This window comes from Artemia franciscana, unplaced genomic scaffold (genome assembly GCF_032884065.1).
Source record: "Artemia franciscana unplaced genomic scaffold, ASM3288406v1 PGA_scaffold_1186, whole genome shotgun sequence".
NCBI classification, from domain to species: Eukaryota; Metazoa; Arthropoda; class Branchiopoda; order Anostraca; family Artemiidae; genus Artemia; species Artemia franciscana.
Window position 1 is genome coordinate 145,367 of NW_027062620.1, and position 23,185 is coordinate 168,551.

Genomic DNA, 23,185 nt, shown 5'->3' on the forward strand with positions numbered 1-23,185 from the left:
GTTAGTGTATTTGTATTTTTAGAAGATGTGGTATCAGATTCTCTCATTGAAACTTTCTTACCCTATTTTGGTCGAGGTAAATTTTCATCTTCTTTATTTGAAGTTTTAGACCAATTATGTCGCACAAGTTGTTTCTGTGGTTTATCCCATTGAATGCAAACCTCAGCAAAGTGTAATGTTTTCCTGGAGCGTGTCGTTACAACTTGCAAAAGATAAGCTGATCTCACTACTTTTCGGTTTTAGTTTATTTCAAGGCACAGAAGAGTTACTAGGAGAAAATTCAACACTTGTAAATTGGGTAAGAGTTTAGAGCATGTATGATTTTTGCAATTTTTTTTATTCGTTAACATTGGAGAAAAGAAGTTTTTACTAACTTGATAAGTTACTGTGTTAGGTGGATACAAGCTTAGGTGTTAGTCTGGAGATTAGAGAAGAATATTATGTTAAAAAAACAATTCATAAGTAGGAAAATAATTGTAGCTATCATATTTTGCATTGGTAAAATTCTTGTTTAGTGACTTCTTGCTATCTTGGAAAGGGGTTAGGTTAGGAAAGTAAACTTTCAGGGATGGATCTACAGGCTAAAGTATGTCCCGAGAAGGTATTTTGAAGCCACCACCTCCACTCCTCCCTCTAGAGGGCCCTGACCTTTGATGACCTTTAAAAATATGCGTGTTATAAAAGTGAAATCTTGCAAAATAGATCTTCTACTTAAATGAAGTACAACAAAATTGTTTTCAGCTTCACAACATTGCTCAATTCCAGTTTATAAGGTTTTAAAGATATGCAAATACATTTCCTAAATAAAAAAACAACAACATTGATATGGCTCAAATTTCTACTCTAATAACAGGAATTGCATTTTTCAGAACTAAAGGCAGAGAAAAAGCAACTAGTAAGTGATAATTAAGGTAAAATATTGTTTTGTCAAAAATTTCAATAGGTATAGACCTGTCATGTAGGCAAATTTCAGGGCCCTCTAGAGGGAGAATGAGTGGAGGTGGGTACTTCAAAATACCTTCCCGGGAAATACTTTAGCCTGTAGACCCACCTCCAAAAGTTTCTGCCCCTCGTCACTTGTTTTTCTGGTTCTTGTTTTGTGACAGTTGATTCAATTTGCAGGTTCACAGGTTGAGACAATAGAGACGCATGGGGAGAAAAGATGGGGAATATATAATCTGGGCCATATATTTGTACATTAGGGTGCGGGGGTAAAGTATAGGGGGGCTGCTTAAAAAATCTGTACTACAATAGTCCAGTATAATATCAAACAGTTCGTGGTAACGAACTGTAGTAAGGAACGACCCGGCTCAATAGTAAACGAAACTCTAAATAACGGAATTTTGATGCTAAAAGATACATCAAAAGAATTGGATTTTTATGCTGATTTTAAATATATAAGTTTCATCAAATTTAGTCTTTGTCATCAAAAGTTACGATTCTGAGAAAATTTGCATTATTTTAGAAAATAGGGGGAAACACCCCCTAACAGTCATAGAATTTTAACGAAAATCACACCATTGCATTCGGCGTATCAGAAAACCTTATTCATTATTATCGTTATACATTATTATCAGAGAAATCACGGGTGTGTGTTTATTTGTTAGTTTGTTTTTTTTTTCTTTTCTCCAGGGGTCATCGTATCGACCAAGTGGTCCTAGAGTGTCGCAAAAGGGCTCATTTTAACGGAAATGAAAAGTCATAGTGCCCTTTTTAAGTGACCAAAAAAACTGGAGGGCACCTAGGCCCCCTCCCACGCTCATTTTTTCCCAAAGTCACCGGATCAAAATTTTGAGATAGCCATTTTGTTCCACATAGTCAAAAATCATAATAACTATGTCTTTTGGAATGACTCTTTGTCATTATATGACAAAGGGTCATTATACACAATACAGTGTGGTATTTGTGTATTATTCTGAACACACTCAATAAGTGAAGTTAGGTTCTTTCGTTGAACAAACTACGATGCAGGTACATTTTAATGAAAATGGTTAGGTTAGGTTAGTTATTTGATATATTGCACAATCCCCCCCCCTAATGTTCAAATATATAGCCCAAACTTTTAACAAAACTAATGAAATAAAACAAAATATGATTAAAATATAGTACTTTATTATGAAAATCGTAAATTGCCTCTTTTTCAGTCTTTGGCAAATCTCAAATCTTCATTTCAAAATCCATGTTCAGACACTATCTTCTATACTATGCGTAACAAACTAAATTGAGTTTTGTCTTTGTGGCTATGAAATCGGATTTTCTCAGCAAAATTCTTGAGTGTGTTCTGAATTGAATTGAATCAAGTGAATAATGAACATGTACCAAATATTTAATTAAAATGTACGTGCATTGTAGTTTGTTTCACGAAAGAGCCTAACTTCACTTATTGAGTATGTTCAGAATAATACACAAATACCACAGTGGTAGTAGTTACATAGTTTTGGTAGTTACGTATTAATACAAAATAAGATGACACAAGAGCTAAGAGCTCATATGGCACTTGTGACGAGGCAAGAAGAGCTAAGAGCCAAGAGCTCATGTGGTATGAGCTCTAACAAATTTTAGAAACAATAGATTGATTTAAAAGGAAAATCAGAGGCTTAATGCCGGTCAGGATTTAAAATAAGAGCTCTGAGTCACGATTTCCTTCTAAATATCAAAATTCATTAAGATCCGATCACCCACTCATAAGTCAAAATTACAGGTATTTCAAATGAGAGTAAAGTACAGTGTTGATACAGAAACAATAACCTGCTTGTAAGTAAAAGGATCTACCATCCCCTCAATCCCTTGCTCTTTACGCTAAGGTTAGATTGGTGCTTTCTTGGAAGTATTTTAGACTGCAATAAATGTAGCATGCTGTAGGCGCTCCAGGTGCGTTGTTTACCGATTGTCTATCAAAACAACTGAACCAAAAACTCTAAAGGTTTGAAGCAAATGAAGCTAAATTAACTCTATCTTTCTTTTAGCATTGAGATAAAAAGTTTAGCGATAGAGCTCGTTCATGAAGTATTTAGATAAAAATAAGTTAAGTTTTAGCTAAGAGAGTGGGGATTGAAGGGGTGGCAGGTCCTCGTATTTATGATAGTATCTGTTCATTTGTAGCTTTAACGTCGCTCTATGCTTTCATTAAAAAACTTGGGTTTTTCAAAATTTAATTTTTGTTTGTTTTAAGTATCAATTAAAAGAATTTAACTTTTACCCTTAAAACCTACCCTTATCGCAGCTTCAGCAGGACCTCAGGACTCTCAGCACCCTTTCTGTATGCTTTGTCACAATAAATTCATTTAAATAAAGGGAGTCTAAGAATCAAATTCTCCACTTAATTAGAGGCAACGCTGCCTATAGCAAAGAGTCATTAGGCTTGGACATTTTATTATTTTTTTCAAGACACTTAGTATGGAAGGAGTGGCTGTATCAGCTTCGAAGTGGGCTTATTCGATCGGAAATCAAAAGTTTTAGTGCTCTTTGTAAGAGTGAAAAGTAATCGAAGGGTAATAGCCCTCCTACCATACCCTTTCCCCCAAAATGTATCAGATCAAAATTTTGAGATAGCCATTTTGTTCAAAATAGTCCAAAGATAAAATAACTCTGCCCCTAAATTGGCAATAGCTCCACAGATGCGGGCAAGGGCTGTAAGTTATGCAATGTGCCTGTTGTTAACATACAGGCACTCTCTTAGCTGTTAACATATAGGCAGTTTAGTATATTTGACACACAAAAAACCCACAGGGCAATGATCACGATAAAAGAGAACAATATACAAATGCAATTAAAATATTTAATTTAAACTTTTGAACAAAAGGATTTCAGCAAGAAAAAAAATAACATTCAAAGAGCCTAATACAAACCAAGTCATCACATAGCACCCTTACGGTGGGCCATGAAACCAAACTGCCAAAATCTGCTTCCTCTACGAACATTTTCTTTCTAGCAGAGACTTCTCTAATGCTTCCCTAATTAACCTGTGTTTCTCCATCCTAACCCTTTTTTCCCGTTGCTTCGCTATTTTACTAGTCTCCAACTTCTTAACAATAAAATGTCCAAGTCTACTTTAACAGCAAACCTATCCAACCCCTCACTTCAACGTAGCATCCTTCGATAATGCTTTAATCATTTACTTTTTAATATAACACCCTTATAAAACCACCAAACTTCTGCTTCTTACTCCAATACCGACCTAATCTTAGACTCGAAGCACCCGCTTCATTATCTCCAAGACCTATTGACTAGAAGGAACTACGTAAATCCATTCCTATTGCCCTTTTCCCCTAATATTTTACTATTTCTGCATGCTTACCCACTTACCATCCTTTATTAACGTAAACCCTAAGTAAATAAACTCATCCAAAACAGGTAAATTTTCACCTCCAATCTTAAATTCCTCCTTCTTCCAAAAACGAAAACCGTTGATTTACTAACATTAATTACAAACTTTTTCTCTCATACCTCTAAAATATCCAAAAGCCTCTGTAGGTTTTTGTCTAAGACAGCAGGACGCTTCGATCAGCAAACACCTAGTAAAGAACGAACCACAGCCCATAGTAACCAAAAGTTAAAAAACACGTTTAGAAAAAAAATGCCTAGTGAAAACAAAATTGCCATTTGACACTGATTAAGAATGGTTACTGTTACTTTGCTCCGTCTTAAAAGTAAAAGTTTACTGTGAAAAGAAATTTATGGTGAGTTCAGAAAAGTCTGAAACCCCTTAAAAATGTAATCCGATCATGACTTTTTTGCATGGATAGCTCTGATCTGTTTCTCTTTTTATTTCTAGCAAGGCTAGGGGGTGACCAGAACATCATAGAGTTATGTGCAATAGCTCATTTGAACGAAAATTCAATTTGCTAGTGCTATTTTTAGCAACCTAAAAGATAGGAGGGTAACTAGTCCTCCTCCCTAAAAGCCCTCTCCCCCACAGTCATCCAATCATAATTTTTAGATAGTCAGTTTATTCAACTTAGTCAAAGGTCAAATATTTTTGGTTTTAGTGATGATATGACCCTCCGTGGTTCCTGGGTAAAGGGCTGCACACTATCAGTATCGGACGTGTTGATATCACGCGTATCGGTATTGGCGTATTGTTACTGGGCATATTAGTATCGCAGGTATCTAGACAGATTTTTAATAGCTCATATAAAAGATATTGCTCATATCTACGTCCTTTCTATAAATTCAACCCTCAGCAAGTTCCAAATGACACTAAAAACAGCACTTTTGGTGCCATGCCTCAAGTTAAAAAGCTGCGGCTAGTGGGCTACCCAAACTCTTTAGTGTGACGTTTAATGGCTCATTTGAAATCTATTGCTCTAATCTACGTGATGTTTATCGATTCTACCATCCGTAAGTGTGATATAGCACTAACAACAACACTTTTGACGTCACTACTTAAGTAGAAAAGCTCGGAAGTACAAAACAATATCATCATTGTAATATTTATGGTCCAGATCCCTTAACTGGACATTTGTAAGAACACCTCTCACGTGTTCCTCCTCCAAGCTCCCTTTATAAGGTACATAATTAAGGTACAAACCTCGAATTAGAGTCTCTCGCGTTCGATTCCTGTTTGGCTGTGTTTATTTCAATCGGGCCGGGTTCTCTGATACGCTGAATGCGATGGTGTGATTTTTGTTAAGATTCTATGACTTAGGGGGTTTCCCCCTATTCTTAAATAATTGAATAGAAAATAGAATATACAATAGAAAATATTAAATAGAAGGGGGCGTTTCCTTTCGAAGCTATTCCCGGCCCTTCTATACGATCATTTTCAGATAATTTCACTGTGAACAATACCCGTAACAAATATCATTTCCATGAGAAACATCCGTTAATAATGTGTAGAGTGCTTACCTTATTTATCCCACAAGATATGGCTTTTATGACAGCCGTACAAATAAGAGCAGAATCAAGGTCAGGAGATTCATCACTGAAGTTGTAAAGCTCGTCACACAATTGTGACTCTGAAAGAGGATCAGGCTCAGAAAATTCCTTTTAAAAATGGGATACTCATTCGGGTCTGGCAAATTGGAGGAGATGGTACGAGGTAAGAGCTTCCATAGTAGATCAGTTGAATTCTTGACCCTTTTGGAATGAAATGTTTACATTTTAGGTCGATGAATGATAAGTTCCTTAGCAAAATATTTTTTGTTCCTATTCTTAATTCGTTGACTACTCCTTGACGGGGACAAAGGCAATCTCTCCATAATTTTTGCCAAAAGACAAGCTTCAGACAGCGCTAGATCTCCTCACCACCCAGGAACTTGGGTGCCAATACTGTTTTGTTTTTTTTTTTTTTTTTTTTTTTTTTTTTTTTTTTTTTTTTTTTTTTTTTTTTTTTTTTTTAAGAGGAACTGCCCTGTCTTCAGCGCACTAAAGCACTTGGCAAGTTTCTGCAGAATAGACACCAAGAGTTAATCTAACTTCATTAATATCATTAATGGAAGACTTCTGCTGAAGATAGGATGGAACCCAGATCTCGTTAAGGATGTTATCAGAAGCTTCAGTGTACTGAGATGTGTCGATTTTGTTCCAATCGGGACAAGTATACCTCTCATGCCGGTGAACAATATGGGCTTGTTACGCTAGAATTCGAGAAACCCCTCGTTTAAAACTTGAAGCAATAGGAAGGTAGTCTGAAACTCGACCTCGTACCTCGACACTTTCTTAAGTATATTTAGTATAAGTATAGTTTTAAGTATATTAAGATTTATACGATACAACGTGGTCAAGGTTAGATGTGCAAGAAGAAGAATTAATTTAAGTAAACCTATTAGATTTCTCCTGAACTTTAAAATCATCACCAAATATTCCATATTGTAAAGAAGCAAGGACAGAAGCTGAAGACAAACTACAATTTAAATTACACTTAAAATCACCAACGATCAAACACGGGATTTTCAGTTTAAGGACATCACGAATGCATGAGCGAAGTTTACTAGCTGCTAATGCAAAATCTCTCTCCGAAACTTCATCTTTGTAATCTGTGGGTGAATAAAGATTTGTTACTTCGCACTCATCAACTCGCACAGCTAAAAAATTATCACTAGGAAAGAAACACTAGAATTAACATTTGATGCTGCATAAGCAGCAATGCCACAAAAACTCTGCCTTTAGAAGCACTATGCTTAGCTGGAACTGAAGAAGTTTAAAAGTTGGCATTAATGTCCAGTAAACAAAGGCTGTGGTCAGTCAAGAAATGTTCTTCTAAACAAAATATGAAGATTCTGAAGCATATTCTCAGGAATAGGTCCAAGACCACCATTAATATTCCAAGATATCAGACTATTTGATCTTGGAGGTTGCTCAGTCATGGCCTAGCAGAGGTCGGCTTTTGTTTAGTGACGGGACAATCTGCACCATAGCATGTCTGACTGTTTTTCTTATATACCTAAACATTTCTTATATACTAAACATAGCACCAGTGTGTTGATGGGATTTCTTGGACACGTGGTCAGTTGCTCGCAAGATGACCTTCCCCATGACAAGAGAAGCGTTTTCTTGACAAAAACTTGCACTCGTCCACAGGAAGTTCTGCGTAGTCAAATTTGGCTCGGTGTTTGAGGAAGGAGTCTAAGTCAACGCGGGTATCGAAGTAAACTTTGTGAGAACCGGAACTACTGATCCTGACTGCTTTGCCAGCTCTGAGAATAAGCTGCAACAAATCTTGCTCTTCAATTTCTACGGGAATTCTCTTCTCTACCCCAATAAAGTTTGGGCCCTTAGTGACGCATTTATGGTGTGTTGCTTGCCTTTTATGTGGTCAATGGTGGCTTCAGCAGTATGTCTAGACTTAACTATAAGTTTCCAGTCGTCTTTACTCTTACGTAGTTCAGTGGTTTGAGAAGGATTTGAACACACCGAATCGACAAAGGACTTACGATCACTGGAGGTGTTGACTGATCCAGGTAAGTTCTTGGGTACAACTGCATAAGATGGGGCCTCGGATTCAGATGCATTGAATTTCGAGGGCCAGGAAATAGGCTAGTTATTATTTGATTTGACTAAACAATCAATTTTTTGGCCTAGCACATTTACTTTAAAGACCAGAATAGCCCCTACTGCATCACCTAAAGTGGGAGCAGAGCATGGATTCTCAATAATGAATTTTGGCATTGGCTTCTTTTCTTTATCCCGAGCGTGTAACCATTTACAAATTTCTGTAGCATTGTCTTCGCATTTCACATTTCTGACGAACTTGCTTGTAAACTGGAACTTATCGTGCAACATTTCTTTCGCTGTCGTCTTTACTAAAGAAGCTTGTCGTTTTACCAACAATTAACTCAATCTTCGTACCCTCTGTCATTGATCGATAAATAAAGTTCAGAACAGGGCTTCATATTAATCCTATCATGGTAACAAAAACTCGTCTAACTGGATTTATCACCTAGCAATCAAAATCGAAATCACTGTCAAAATCATTCTAGTATCCAAGCACAAAGTCCGTTCATTACACTAGGTAAAAAAGTTTTTGTCCGCACTGAATGAAAGCTAGTCGAAGACAGTAGACTCTCCTAAGCTTTCCTAAGTTGTTCTGCTTTCAACTCTTCAATTTTCTTCGTTTTCTTTTCGATTATTCTTTTGGTTAATCTTGCCATTCATTAAAAACCAAAATATTGCTTACTAATCTCTTTCAAGCAGCAATATTTCAGCCTTAAAGTTGCAAGTTCAAACCGATTCCTCTGGAAAGTGCACTCCTTATCGAAGAAAGTCCTGTTTTCCTTTGTCCGTCTTTTTGCTACTTTCTTACCTCCAACAAACATTACTTTAGCTGTTTTCTTTAGGGAATCTTTGATTTTTCTTCCTTTGTTATTGTTGCCAGCTGTTTGAATTCCTGCTGGAACTCATCAGATGAAATATATTCTTTAAATTTATTCTCTCAAATCTGTTCTAAATTCAACGCCTTATTTACTACCTTTTTCTGTGTCAAAGGATCAATAATTCTTTTATGCACACATAATTTGTGTGTCTTAGCAATATCAAACAGTTCGTCGTAACGAACTGTAGTAAGGAGGGACCTGGTTCAATAGTAAACGAAACTAAAAAACGGAAGTTTGACACTAATAGATACATCAAAAGAATCGGATTCTATGCTGATTTTAAATATATAAGTTGCATCAAATTTAGTCTTACTCATCAAAAGTTACGAGCCTTAGAAAATTTGCCTTATTTACGAAAATAGGGAGAAACACCCCCGAAAAGTCATGGAATCTTAACGAAAATCACACCATTTCTCACCATTAACACCATTCTCTGATACGCATTCAGCGTATCAGAGAATTCCGCTATAGAAGTTTCAAGCTCCTATCTACAAAAATTTGGAACTTCGTACTTTTGGCCAGAACACTGATCACGGATGCGTGTTTATTGGTTTGTTTATTTGTTTGTTGTTTTTTTTCCCAGGGGTGGTCTTATCGACTAAGTGATCCTAGAATGTCGCGAGAGGGCTGATTATAGCGGAAATTAAAAGTTCTAGTGCCCTTTTTAATTTACCAAGAAAATTGGAGGGTACCTTGGCCCCCTCCCACACTCATTGTTTACCCAAAGTCAAAAGATGAAAATTTTGAGAAAGCCATTTTGTTCAGCATAGTCAAAAAACATAATACCTATGTCTTTGGGGCTGACTTACTCGCTCACAGTCCCCGAGGGAGAGGCTGCAAGTTACAAACTTTGACCAGTGTTTACAAACAATAATGGTTATTGAGAAGTGTACAGACGTTTTCTGGGGGATTTTTTGGTTGGGGGAAGAGATTTTGGGGAAGGGGCTACATGGGAGGATCTTTCCTTGGAGGAAATTTTCATGGGGGAAGAGAAATTGCATGAAGGGGGGTCAGGATTTTCTAGTATTATTAAAAAAAACAATGAATAAATAATTATGAAAAAGTTTTTTCAACTGAAAATAAGGAGCAGCATTAAAACTTAAAACGAACAGAGACCATTACTTAATGAGGGATCCATTTCCTCCTAGATACCTCGCTCATTACGCTAAAGTATTTTTAACGTATTTAAAGTATTAAGCGAGGTATTTAAAGCTCATAAGCTTTAGTGCAAAGAGCGATGTATTAATAAGGGGGCAAACCCCCAAATATACATAATAAAAATGTACGAATATAGAAGTTCGTTACGTAAGTTAAATCGTAAGTTACATATATTTTTTACTAATAAAAACGTTCGTTAAAATTAAAAGTTCTAGTTGCCTTTTTAAGTAACCGACACATTGGAGGGCAACTAGGCCTTCTCCACCACCCCTTTTTCTCAAAATCGTCCGATCAAAACTAAGAGCAAGCCATTTAGCAAAAAAAAAAAAAATAAGTAAATTTTGTTTTATTTATTCATGCGCGGAGAGCAAAAATCAAACATGCATTAATTCAGAAACATTTAGAAATTAAACAAAAAAAATAACTGAAAGTAAGGAGCAACACTAAAACTTAAAACGAACAGAAATTACTCCGTGTATGAAAGGGGCTGTTCCCTCCTCAACACCCTGCTCTTTACGCTAAAGCTGTTTACTGTTTTAAAGTAGGATCGAGAGAAAGAGTCATATTTTAGCGTAAAGAGCAATTTGCAATGAGCAAATTGCATAATTTGCAAATTTGCAATAGAGCACTATTAATACTTAAAACGAACAGAAATTACTCCGTGTATAAAATAGCCACTATGTGCATCCACGTTTTCAAAAGAGTAACTCTGCAATCTCCTAGGAGGGACCAAGGAATTAACTGTACACATTCAGAGCCGCTATGCAACTGACTGTCTGCAACTGAGACTATGACTACTTGGACATACTTGCGCGACGACTTATAACTTCGATTATCTCTACTTTAACCCTGGACTGTGTCCACTATGATTATCAAGGTTTTCATACTGTTATTTCTACAATATCATAGGAGCAGCTATGGGTAATAATTTCAAAATTTCAAGACCACTATTGCTACTGTTACTATGACTGCAACTGCAACTACTTGCGGCTGCGACTATGAATACTTGGGACTGTTTATGACGGTGGCTCCTACTATGTGTATCTGCTGATGCGACTTCTTGCAACTTTGACTATTTGTGATTGTAACTAAATGTGACTGCAAATACAAGCGAACACGATTACTTATGACGGTGACTGAGGCTATTTGCCATTGTAACTGTGACTATTTTGAAATACAACTGCTTGCAATCACGACTATTTGTGACTTTGACAACTTTCGACTATTACTACATGCAACAGTGACTACTTAACGACTTGCTTCGACTGTGTCTGCAACTACTTATGACTACGAATAAGGATGCAAGTCGTCTATTACAGCAGCTGCTTACTACTTCTACTATTTACTTATTTATTGAATTTCGAGGGGGATTTTGTACTAAGTCAAAAGACACCAAATGCATTAAAGTTGTCAAAAGGTCGTATTTGCGCGTATCTATATTGATCTCTTTAAAGGCTATGGGATTAAGTTAAAACTTCGATGGAATGCTAAGGGGTGTGTTAAACAAAGTGCATAGACACTATATGTATGCAGGTTGTCAAAATGGCATATCTTGAATATTCCAAGAACAGATAGGAAAGAGTATCAAACTGAAACATTCAGAGAATGTTGAAGGGGATATTGCACTTAAAGGTACTGTGTTTATCCCAGTTGTTAATGAGCTTAGTTGCAACATTTTAGAAATGGCTCAGATTAGGGAGTTTAAAATTTCAGGAAATTTCGGATGGAATGTTTAATCCAAGCTAAAACATTAGGTTTATTGATATTAACAAAATGGCATGTGTGCCAGACATCAGGAAAAGACAAGGATGAGTTTAAACTTTCAGATTTGAGGGAGATTTTGTGCCTAATCAAAACACAATTGTGAGCATCCCGATTGTCAAAAGTGCGTATGCACAATATCTGAGGATGGAATCGCTAATAATATTAAGTTTAAATTTTCAGGGAATGTTGAACTAAATCAAAGGATACTATACTCACCCAGCTTGATAAAACGTTGTGTGCAATCAACCAGTTCGTGGTAACGAACTGTAGTAAGGAGTAAAGGTAAAGGTAAAGGATACGGCATTAGACTTTACAGTCCCTACCGGCGGTGCTGATCTCCGTTTCTTGGCCCTTCAGCCAGGAAGTGCAATGGGGGGTTGGGGGCCAGCCATCCTGTGCTTTCACACACCCTTCCTGTTTACCTTCCCCAGATTTCTCCAGGTACCCATTTAGAGCTGGGTCGACTCTGGCTAAGCTTACAGAGTCACGCCACTGACCCCCGTCCCAACTGAAGAATTAGGTACACTGGGATTTGAACCCGCGTCCTCTCAGACAAAGGATCCCGAATCCAGCGCACCAACCAACTCGGCCAGGACGGCTAAGTACGGCTGTAGTAAGGAGTGACAAGGATCAATAGTAATCGAAACTCTAAAAAATGGAATTTTGATACCAATAGCTAAATCAAAAGAAATGTATTTTAATGCTGATTTTACATATATAAGTTTCATCAAGATTAGTAATACTCATCAAAAGTTACGAGCCTGAGAAAATTTGCCTCATTTTGGAAAATAAAAGAAAACAACCCTAGGAGTCATACAATCTTAACGAAAATTACAATATCGGATTCAGCGTATCAGAGAACCTGCTTGTAGAAGTTTCAATCACCTATCTACAATAACGTGGATTTTCGCATTTTTTGCCAGAAGACAAATCACGGATCCGTTTTTATTCGAATTCTTTTTTCCCAGGGGTGATCGTATCGACTGAGTGGTCCTAGAATGTATCTAGAGCGCTCACTCTAACGGAAATTAAAAGTTCTAGTGCATTTTTAAGTGACAAAAAAATTGGGCACCTAGGCCCCCTCCCACGCTCATTTTTCCCCAAAGTCACCGGATCAAAATTCTGAGATGGCCATTTTATTCACCATAGTCGAAAAACCTAATAACTATGTCTTTAGGGACGACTTACTCCCCCGCAGTCCCCGTGGGAGGGCCTGCAAGTTACAAACTGACCTATGTTTACACACAGGCTACTAATGGTTACTTGGAAGTGTACAGTCGTTTTCGGGGGGATTTTTTGGTTTAGGGGGGAGAGTTGAGGGGGGGGGGGGGTTACATGAGAGAACTTTTCCACGGAGGAACTTCTCATAGGGGAAGAGAATTTCAATGAAGGGGGCGCAGGATTTTCTAGCATTATTTGAAAAAACAATGACAAAATAAATATGAAAAGTTTTTTCTGCTGAAAGTAACAAGCAGCATTCAAACTTAAAACGAACAAAAATTATTACGCATATGAGGTGTATATATACCTCACTCTTTACGCAAAATTATTTTTAGTAATTTCAACTATTTATTCTACGGCCTTTGTGATTCAGAAGTGATTCTTAAGGAATTGGGGCATTTAAGCTTTAGTGTAAAGAGCGAGGTATCGACGAGGGTTGAACCCTCTCATATACGCAATAAAAACATACGAATATAGAAGTTCTTTACGTAAGTTAATTCGTAAGTTACGTATAAGTTTTACCAATGAAAACGTTTGTTCTAGCTGCCTTTTTAAGTAATCAAAAAATTGGAGGGGAACTTGGCCTCCTCCCTCACTCTTTTTTTCTCAAAATCTTCCGATTAATTGCAATTAATTAATAACCAAATTTTGTTTTGATTATTTATGTGCGGAGAGCCAAGATCGAAACATGCATTAATTCAAAAACGTCCAGAAATCGAATAAAAAAACAAGTTTTTTTAAATGAAAGTAAGGAGCAACATTAAAACTTAAAACGAACAGAAATTACTCCGTATATGAAAGGGGCTTTTCCTCCTCAACGACCCGCTCTTTACGCTAAAGTTTCTTACTGTCTTAAAAAGTAGAGTTAAGAGAAAGAGTCAAACTTTAGCGTAAAGAGTGGGGTGTTGAGGAGGAAAAGCCCCTCTCATATGCAGAGTAATTTCTGTTTGTTTTAAGTTTTAATGTTGTTCCTTACTTTCATTTAAAAAAACTTGTTTTTTTTATTTAATTTCTCAGAAAAAGTTAAGGATATTAAGTTCAATCTTTCAGTGAATGTTAGGGGAATGTTGAGCTCAATCAAAAGATATTATATGCATCCTGGTAGTCAAAAGGGCGTGTGTAAAATGTATCAGGAATGGCTGACATTTAATCGAAGCTTTCAGGGAATATAGAAATACAAGACGAGCAGAAACTAGTTAAATTTTCTTAGAAAGAGATTTTAAAAGAAAATTTACGAGCCATCAACCAGAAATTTCCGGAAATTTCGTATGGGATGTTTAATTCAAGCTAAAAACATTAGGTGTATTCATGTTAACCAAATGGCATGCGTGCCAGACATCAAGAAAACACAAGGATGAGTTTAAACTTTCAGATTTGAGGGAAATTTTGTGCCTAGTCAAAAAGCAACTGCGAGCATCCCGATTGTCAAAAGTGAGTATGTGCAATATCTAAGAATGGAATGGCTAATAATATTCAGTTGAAATTTTCAGGGAATAATGAACTAAATCAAAGGATACTATACTCACCCAGCCTGATCAAACGTTGTGTACAATTTCTCAGAAAAAAATTAAGGATATTAAGTTGAAATTTTCAGTGAATGTTAGGGGAATGTTGAGCTCAATCAAAAGATATTATATGCATCCTGGTAGTCAAAAGGGCGTGTGTAAAATGTATCAGGAATGGCTGATATTTAATCGAACCTTTCAGGAAATATAGAAATACAAGACAAGCAGAAACTAGTTAAATTTTCTCAGAAAAAGAAGTTTTAAAAGAAAATTTACGAGGTATCAACCAGAAATTTCCGGAAATATCGAATGGGATGTTTAATTCAAGCTAAAAACATTAGGTGTATTCATGTTAACAAAATGGTATGTGTGCCAGACATCAGGAAAAGACAAGGATGAGTTTAAACTTTCAGATTTGAGGGAAATTTTGTGTCTAATCAAAAAACAACTGCGAGCATCCCGATTGTCAAAAGTGAGTATGTGCAATATCTGAGGATGGAATTGCTAATAATATTCAGTTGAAATTTTCAGGGAATGTTGAACTAAATCAAAGGATACTATACTCACCCAGCCTGATCAAACGTTGTGTACAATTTCTCGGAAAAAAGTTAAGGATATTAATTTGAAATTTTCAGTGAATTTTAGGGGAATGTTGAGCTCAATCAAAAGATATTATATGCATCCTGGTAGTCAAAAGGGCGTGTGTAAAATGTATCAGGAATGGCTGATATTTAATCGAAGCTTTCAGGAAATATAGAAATACAAGACAAGCAGAAACTAGTTAAATTTTCTCAGAAAAAGAAGTTTTAAAAGAAAATTTACGAGGTGTCAACCAGAAATTTCTGGAAATTTCGAATGGGATGTTTAATTCAAGCTAAAAACATTAGGTTTATTCATGTTAACAAAATGGTATGTGTGCCAGACATCAGGAAAAGAAAAGGATGAGTTTAAACTTTCAGATTTGAGGGAAATTTTGTGTCTAATCAAAAAACAACTGCGAGCATCCCGATTGTCAAAAGTGAGTATGTGCAATATTTGGGGATGGAATGGCTAATAATATTCAGTTGAAATTTTCAGGGAATGTTAAACTAAATCAAAGGATACTATGCTCACACTCACCCAGCTTGATAAAACGTTGTGTGCAATTTCTCAGAAAAAAGTTAAGGATATTAAGTTGAAACTTTCAGTGAATGCTGGGGGAATGTTGAGCTCAATCAAAAGATGTTATATGCATCCTGGTAGTCAAAAGGGTGTGTGTAAAATATATCACGAACGGCTGACATTTAATCGAAGCTTTCAGGGAATATAGAAATACAAGACGAGCAAAAACCGGTTAAATTTTGTTAGAAAAAGAAGTTTTAAAAGAAAATTAAAGAGCCTTGCTAAACTTCAGGTCGATAGAAATGAATTTTTGTAATAATTTAAACTAAAAAAACAAAAACTAAATAGAATTTACAGAGTAACAGAGTTCCAATATAGATAAATAAATAAATCTTAAAACGAAAAAAATTTAAACAAGAGTTTGGCTGTTGCCTCCTTCCTCCTTTATAATCGCAAAAGTCTAATATACTTTGCATCATTCGCGCTTTACTGAAACAAATTAAATATTTTCTTTTATATTTACAACATTAAAAAATGAAAATGCAGTGAAATAATACCTTGGATTGTTAAGTTTCCAGGAATTAAATCATTATCTATTAAATATTCAGTTTATTTTCAATAGTTCTTTCCAATCATCTTAATTGTATTAGTTATTTATTATATTATTTGTAGGTGATGTTTTGAAAAACGGAATCACATTGTCCAAGATGCATTCAGTTTTCAGTAAAACATCATATTAGTTCTTCATTTTAGTTTCAATAAACTCGTCATTGCTAGTGCCTGTTATCTTTGTTTGCTTTAATCGTTTATTCAATTTCTATTTGTTTGGGGTTTCATTTGTTTTTGTTTTTAATTGTAATTTCTGGTTGTTTCGAGTTTAAAATTATATAGGTAATTATTTCTGCTGATCTTAATTTTAATTTTGTTATTTACTTTTCTTTGAAAAACTTATTATCAGAAAGTAGTTTTTAATCAATATTATGAAAAGTTTGAAAATTAAAATATGAAAATTTAAAAAATATCTTGAATATTTAATAATTTCAAAGAGCAAAAATAAATGTTTGCACTTTCATATTATATAATGAAAGAGTGGGGTATTGAGCTTGGGGCATATTTAATAGTTTTTGTTCGTTTTAATGTTGCTACTTACTTACAGCTGTAAAAACTCTTTTTTATTTGATCCACGGTTAAAAGGCTAACCATCTACTCGGCTTTGATCTTTCAACTATACTGAACAAATGGCTATCTCAAAATTTTGATCAGATAATTCTAGGGGAAAATGTACGTGGGGGAGGACCCAGTTGCCCTCCAATGTTTTGGTCATTTAAAAAGGGCACTAATCATTCAACTCTGGCTGCCAGGCCTGTAGATGTCTCGATCTTTTCGAGGGAAACTTCATTCCTTGGACCAAATTTCAACACCCCACAAAATTCTTAGTTTGTATAAAAATAACTAATATGCTTTGACTGAACATTCATTTAGCCTTAGTATCAATTAAATAAATAAAAAACTAGTTTTTTTTAACTGAAAGTAAGGAGCGACATTGAAACTCAAACGAACAGAAATTACTCCGTATATGAAATTGGTTGTCCCCTCCTCAAGGCCTCGCTCTTTTCGCTAAAGTTTTTAATTGTTTTAAAAATTAGAATTGTGGCAAAGAGTCAAACTTTAGCGTAAAAAGCGAGGGATTGCGGAGGGGAAAACCCATTTCATATACGGAGTAATTTCTGTTCGTTTTAAGTTTTAATGTTGCTCCTTACTTTCAGTTAAAAAAACTATTTTTCTTATTTGATTTCTGAACGTTTTTGAATTAATACATGTTTGATTTTGGCTCTCCGCACATTAATTATTAAAATGAAATTTGAATACTAATTCTTTTTTTGGCTAAATGGCTTTTTCTTAATTTTGATCAGACGATTTTGAGAAAAAAGGGGTGGGGAAGGAGGCGTAATTGCCCTCCAATTTTTTGGTTACTTAAAAAGGGAACTAGAACTTTTAATTTTTAACGAATGTTTTTATTAGTTAAAAAATATGCGTAACTTAAGAATCAACTTACGCAACAAACTTTTATATTCTTATATTTTTATTCTGTATATGAGGGGGTTTGTCCCCTCGTTAAAACCTCGATCTTTATACTAAATCTTAAGTTTTGTCCCAATTCTTTAAGAATGACCCCTGAATCAGAAAGGCCTTAAAATAAGTAGTTGAAATTACTAAAAATACTTTAGCATAAAGAGTGATGTATTTATCTCCTCCTAAATACCTCGCTCTTTATGCTAAAGTGTTTTTATAACTCCTCATATGCTTAATAATCTCTGTTTGTTTTAAGTTTTAATGCTACTCCTTACTTTCAATTGAAAAAGTTTTTCATGTTTTTTTTTCCATTTTTTTTATAGTAATGCTAAAAAATCCTGCACCCTTTTCATTGAGTTTCTCTTCCCCCATGACATATTCCTCCAAGAAAAGATCCTCCCACATTGCGGCCTTCCCTCAACCCAACCCCCAAAACCAAAATAATTCCCCTGAAAACGTCTGTACATTTCCCAATAACCATTACTGTATGTAAACACTGGTCAAAGTTTGTAACTTACAGCCCCTCCTCCAGGGACTGTGGGGGAGTTGGTCATCCCCAAAGACATAAATTATGGTTTTCGACTATGCGGAACAAAATGGCTATCTCAAAAGTTTGATCCGTTGACTTTGGGAAAAAATGAGCGTGGGAGGGGGCTTAGGTGCCCTCCAATTTTTTGGTCACATAAAAAGGGCATTAGAACTTTCCATTCTCATTAGAATGAGCCCTTCTGCGACATGCTAGGACCACTTGGTCGATACGATAACCCCTTGGAAAAAGAAAAAAAAAAAACAAACAAACGAACAAATAAACACGCACCCGTGATCTGTCTTTGGCAAAAATTACGAAATTGTACATTTTTGTAGATAGGAGCTGAATTTTTGCTATAAGGTTCTCTGATATGCTGAATGCGATAATGTGATTTTAGTTAAGATTTTATGACTTTTAGAGGGTGTTTCCCCCTATTTTCCAAAATAAGGTAAATTTTCTCAGGCTCGTAACTTTTGATGGCAAAGACTAAATTTAATGAAACTTATATTTTCAAAATCAGCATAAAAATTTGATTCTTTTTATGTATCTTTTAGCATCAAAATTCCGATTTTTAGAGTTTCGTTTACTATTGAGCCGGGTCGCTCCTTACTACAGTTCGTTACCACGAACTGTTTGATATACATGAAAGTGATAAATTAATTTTTTTTAAGAAGTAAACAGCTATACTAAACCTAAAACAAGCCAACATAGTCATGTAACGATTCAAACTTAAAACCAAGAAAGATTGCTATGAATGAGTAACTTATGCCCAAAACGAACTAAAGTTACTATGATTAAATGAGTAACTTATACCCAAAACGAACAAAAGTTACCATGATTGAATGAGTAACTTATAACTAGAACGAACAAAAGTTACCATGATTGGAGTAGTGAAACCTAAAGTGAACCGAAATTAAAATGAATAATCACCTTCAACTTAAGAATAATATGAACTACTTAAATGAGCACGAACGTTTCATTTAAATGAAACGAACCGAAATTAAAATGTATAATCAAGATAAACTTGATACGAATGGATATGATCACAAATACAAGTGGAATAGCCGCCAAAATAACCCTGTAAAGGTCAAAGCGTTATTTGTGCTGTACTGAGAACGATTTATATTTCAATCCACATGTTTTTTTTTGTCATAACATCACAACAACCGTATTAAATCACATTGGTAATCAAGGTTTAGAGACGGATTATATGGGTTTATTTCTGCTCGTTTTGCTGTTAAAGTAGCTTTAGTTTGTTTAGGATTGCTTGTTTCGTTTGTCTTGCTGGTTAGTTTCAATTTCTGATCATTTTAAGTCTACCCTACCCTGTCTACATGCTCAGCAAGTTTCAAGCCTCTCAGAGACGAAACATGTTAAAGCACACCGTTGGGCTTCACAAATCGACGAAACATGTTAAAGCACACCGTTGGGTTTCACAAATCAAAGCAGCAAACAATCGTTCCAGCTTTTCTGAATAGGGGTGTTTGTGGCCCAGGAGATTATGAAGAAAAACCAAAGCAGGAAATCTTGAAAAAAGTGGATCTAAGGGAAAAAAGAACATTCAAACAAATATTTCGCCTGTATCACAACAAAGCCTTCTCAATGTTGACAATTGATGACTTTACAGCATAACAATTTAAAATTGTAAGAAAAAAAAATCAAATGAGAATAAAAAGAAAACTGGAACCAATATGTAACCAGATCTTTCTTTTTATTCTTTTGGTTATAGCCTAATTCCCCCTACAAATTTTGATTCCCCTTGTCTCCCCCAGTCACAAAAACCTGAAAGTATCGATTGTATCTCTCAAACCATCGCTGAGATATTGCAGATATTCTATTTGATAACCTTGGATACATATCTATATTGTATCTATATTTGATAACCTTGGATATCTATATTGTTGGATTCCGTGGGAACTCACCCCTTTTTGCGCAAAAATTGATGTTTATGGCAGGAAAGGATGCTTTACAGAGACAATTTATTAGACAATCTCTTCAGTTACTGAAAAAGATCATTACCTGTCGATAAACAAATAAACACAAACAAACAAATAAACACATATCCGTGACCTGCCTTCTGGCCAAAAAAATACAAAATTCCACATTTTTGTAGATAGGAGCTTATAGGAGCCGCTTGGTTAATATATTAATTTGATATTTTACTATTTTTTTATTTAATTATTATTTAAATAGAGATATTGCAGATATTCTATTTTGATAACCTTGGATACATATTTTGTCTTTTGATTTTTCTTTGCCCTCTTTCTTTAAATCAAAATTCTGGGTCTACTGCCCTGTTCAGACACCCTAGGAGATTTTCAAATCGTTCCCCATATCTAGAAGGGGAGAAATGTAATACAATGTAAAATAACGCAATGTAAGTGAAATAATGTCAAATAATCACAAAATTCACTGAATTTATCTCGTGATGTTAGTTTTGCTTGTGAAAGTGTATGTGAAACAAACTTAAATACCTAAAAGAATAACAGTAAAATTTTTAGAAACTGAATTCTTCGAGTTGATCCGATCTAGTAACGTTCTAGTTCTACTTGTTATTTAATATGTCTGGTCTTAGTTGATAATTTTTTTTTTGTAATTGTTTACGTTGTACGGAATCTAAATTCGCTGTAATTTTTTTTAAATCTTTGAATCTCTTTTATATAATAAATTCTTCTTAGTTTCCGATTCGCTAAGGTGTGCAAAAGTTGATGGCTAGAGCAAGCGTAGGTGAATGATAAGGACCGGAAAATTGTTCTTTTGCTAGTATATGCACATGTATTGCTAGTAAAACGTATGAACTTGATAACGTTAGTTACAATACTTGTTATCTGTTTCTTTTGTCATTTCATAATTTTTTTTTGAATTATGAAGACTTACTTGCTTAGTTAATATATTAATTTGATATTATATTATTTTTTTTTAGGATTATTGCTTTCCAAATGAAGCGTGGGACGCTGAGCAAAGACTCAAGTTCCCCCTACAGAGGGAGAGGACGTGGGATGCGGTCTGCCAGAAATCATTATCAAGGCAGAAGATTTGAGCTCGAAGGCTTAAAAACGTTGAAAGATGAAGACCCATCGATAATCTTGCAGTCTTTAACAAGCAAAAAGATAAATTTGGAGAAAATCCTGCAAGAAGTGGCAGATATAGATTGTTTCAGCCTAATCTTAAAAATGTTTGTAAGGATATCAGAGTCCAAAGCACCAGATTTACTTCCAAATTTATTTTTTCATCTCTTAATGATTGTAAAGCGTTCTAGCTTTTTCAAATCATTCACGGGCACTTTAACACAGGCTGCTGTTGCCAAAAAACTGGAAAATTCTAGTCTTCTTGAACTTCACCAAGATCTTGTAAATTTTTCTAATTTTTTCTTAAATAAAGCCCCTAGTTCAGCGTGCGAGTCAGTTCCTGAGTGCTTTTTTGAAACAGTCATTCAGTTAAAAATGATTTTACAGATTAATGGTTACAATATTCCAAGTACCATTTACGATGACATACGACAATTGAATGTGCGATTTAAAGAAGCAAGAAGCCGTCTTATTGGTTTGAATGAGGTGGAAGGTAAAAACAAACTCCGCAGGCTCGCAAAGATTGGAGAATTATCGTCTATGCAGCCACCTGATGACTTCAGGGAATATAGTGTAATCCCGACCACGGAAGATCTTATGGCGACAGATTTACAGTTCATCCGACCAGCAATTGTTGACGCACCATATAAAAGTGTGGACGATTATCTTGATATTCAGTTTAGATTGCTCAGAGAAGATTTTATTTTTCCACTGAGAGCAGGTATACAAAAGTACATCGACCTCAAAAGTCAAAAAAAAGTTCTTCGAAGCAAAATTGATGATATGCGGTTGTATTTTGGTGTGAAGTTCATTGCTTATAATGTGTTGCAAGGTACACATACTATTTGTTTTGCAAATGATCGGTTCAAAAAAATTGCCTGGGAAAATTCTAAAAGGCTCTTGCATGGATCTTTACTTTGTCTGAGTAAAGATGATTTTAAAACTTTTCTTTTAGCCACTGTAGCAAAACGTGATCCTGAGCTCTTAACTAAAGAAGGAGCTATTGATATTAGACTGGAAAATGTGACAAATTTTAAGAGTCACATGACAGGCTCCTTTATATTGGCCGAGTCTTCCGTGTATTTTGAAGTATATCGTAATGTCCTTCGAGTATTGCAGCAGATCAGAGATGATAACTTACCAATGAAGGAGCTGGTACTGGGAAAAGAAGTTGAAGAAGAACTCCCTCTGTATCTGCGTACCTTGAAAGAAATATCTTATACTTATTATGACTTAAGTATGTTTTCAACTCGAGATAGCATATCAGCAGCATTATTAAAAGATGTTGACGTTTTGAAGTTAGATCAGGTATTGATTCCAGAAAATTTGGGTTTGGATCTAAGCCAGTTTCAAGCATTGAAAGCAGCATTGACCCAAAAACTTGCCATTATTCACGGGCCTCCCGGCACTGGAAAAACCTTTATTGGGCTTAAAGCTTTAGAAGTTCTGCTAGTAAATAGAGAAGTATGGGAAAGCAGAAATATTTTTCTAAATACCACAGGTCCAATATTGATTGTGTGCTATACAAACCATGCCTTAGATCAGTTTGTCGAGGGTGCTTTAAAATTCACGGGACTTGTAGTTCGTATTGGAGGAAGATCAAAGTCTGAAGAAGTCAACCGATGCTCTCTTTTTGAATGGCGGAAGAAATATCGAGGAGATGTATTTCGTAGTAATAACCATTCTGCTAAACGATATGAACTTAGGGATATTACTTATCGACTCACCGAAAAAGACGCTGTTATTCACTTGATTCAGCGAAAGGTTGTAATTCATGAACAATTTTTGTGGCGGAACTTGGGCAATGACAATAGCAGTTTGGATGAAGACTTTCTTCAGAATCTCCTATTGAGGTCTAAGGTAAAATACTTGTTTTCTTTTTCAAACTAATTTATTTGCACATATAAACCTGTTTCTCATAATTTTTGAAGGTTACTTTTGTTCTCCTAAATC

The 23,185-nt window shown here is 35.3% G+C and overlaps 1 protein-coding gene across 1 annotated transcript in view; it reads left to right on the top strand.

Annotated features, from left to right (window-relative positions):
- Positions 1-23,185, top strand: part of LOC136041271 (NFX1-type zinc finger-containing protein 1-like) — a 45,660-nt gene continuing 22,475 nt past the window's right edge. Inside the window, exons 1-2 of the mRNA XM_065725877.1 lie at positions 1-298; positions 21,088-23,092. Of these exons, the coding sequence (XP_065581949.1) occupies positions 21,104-23,092 (1,989 nt within the window). The 5' untranslated portion in view covers positions 1-298; positions 21,088-21,103. The remainder of the gene's footprint in view (positions 299-21,087; positions 23,093-23,185) is intronic.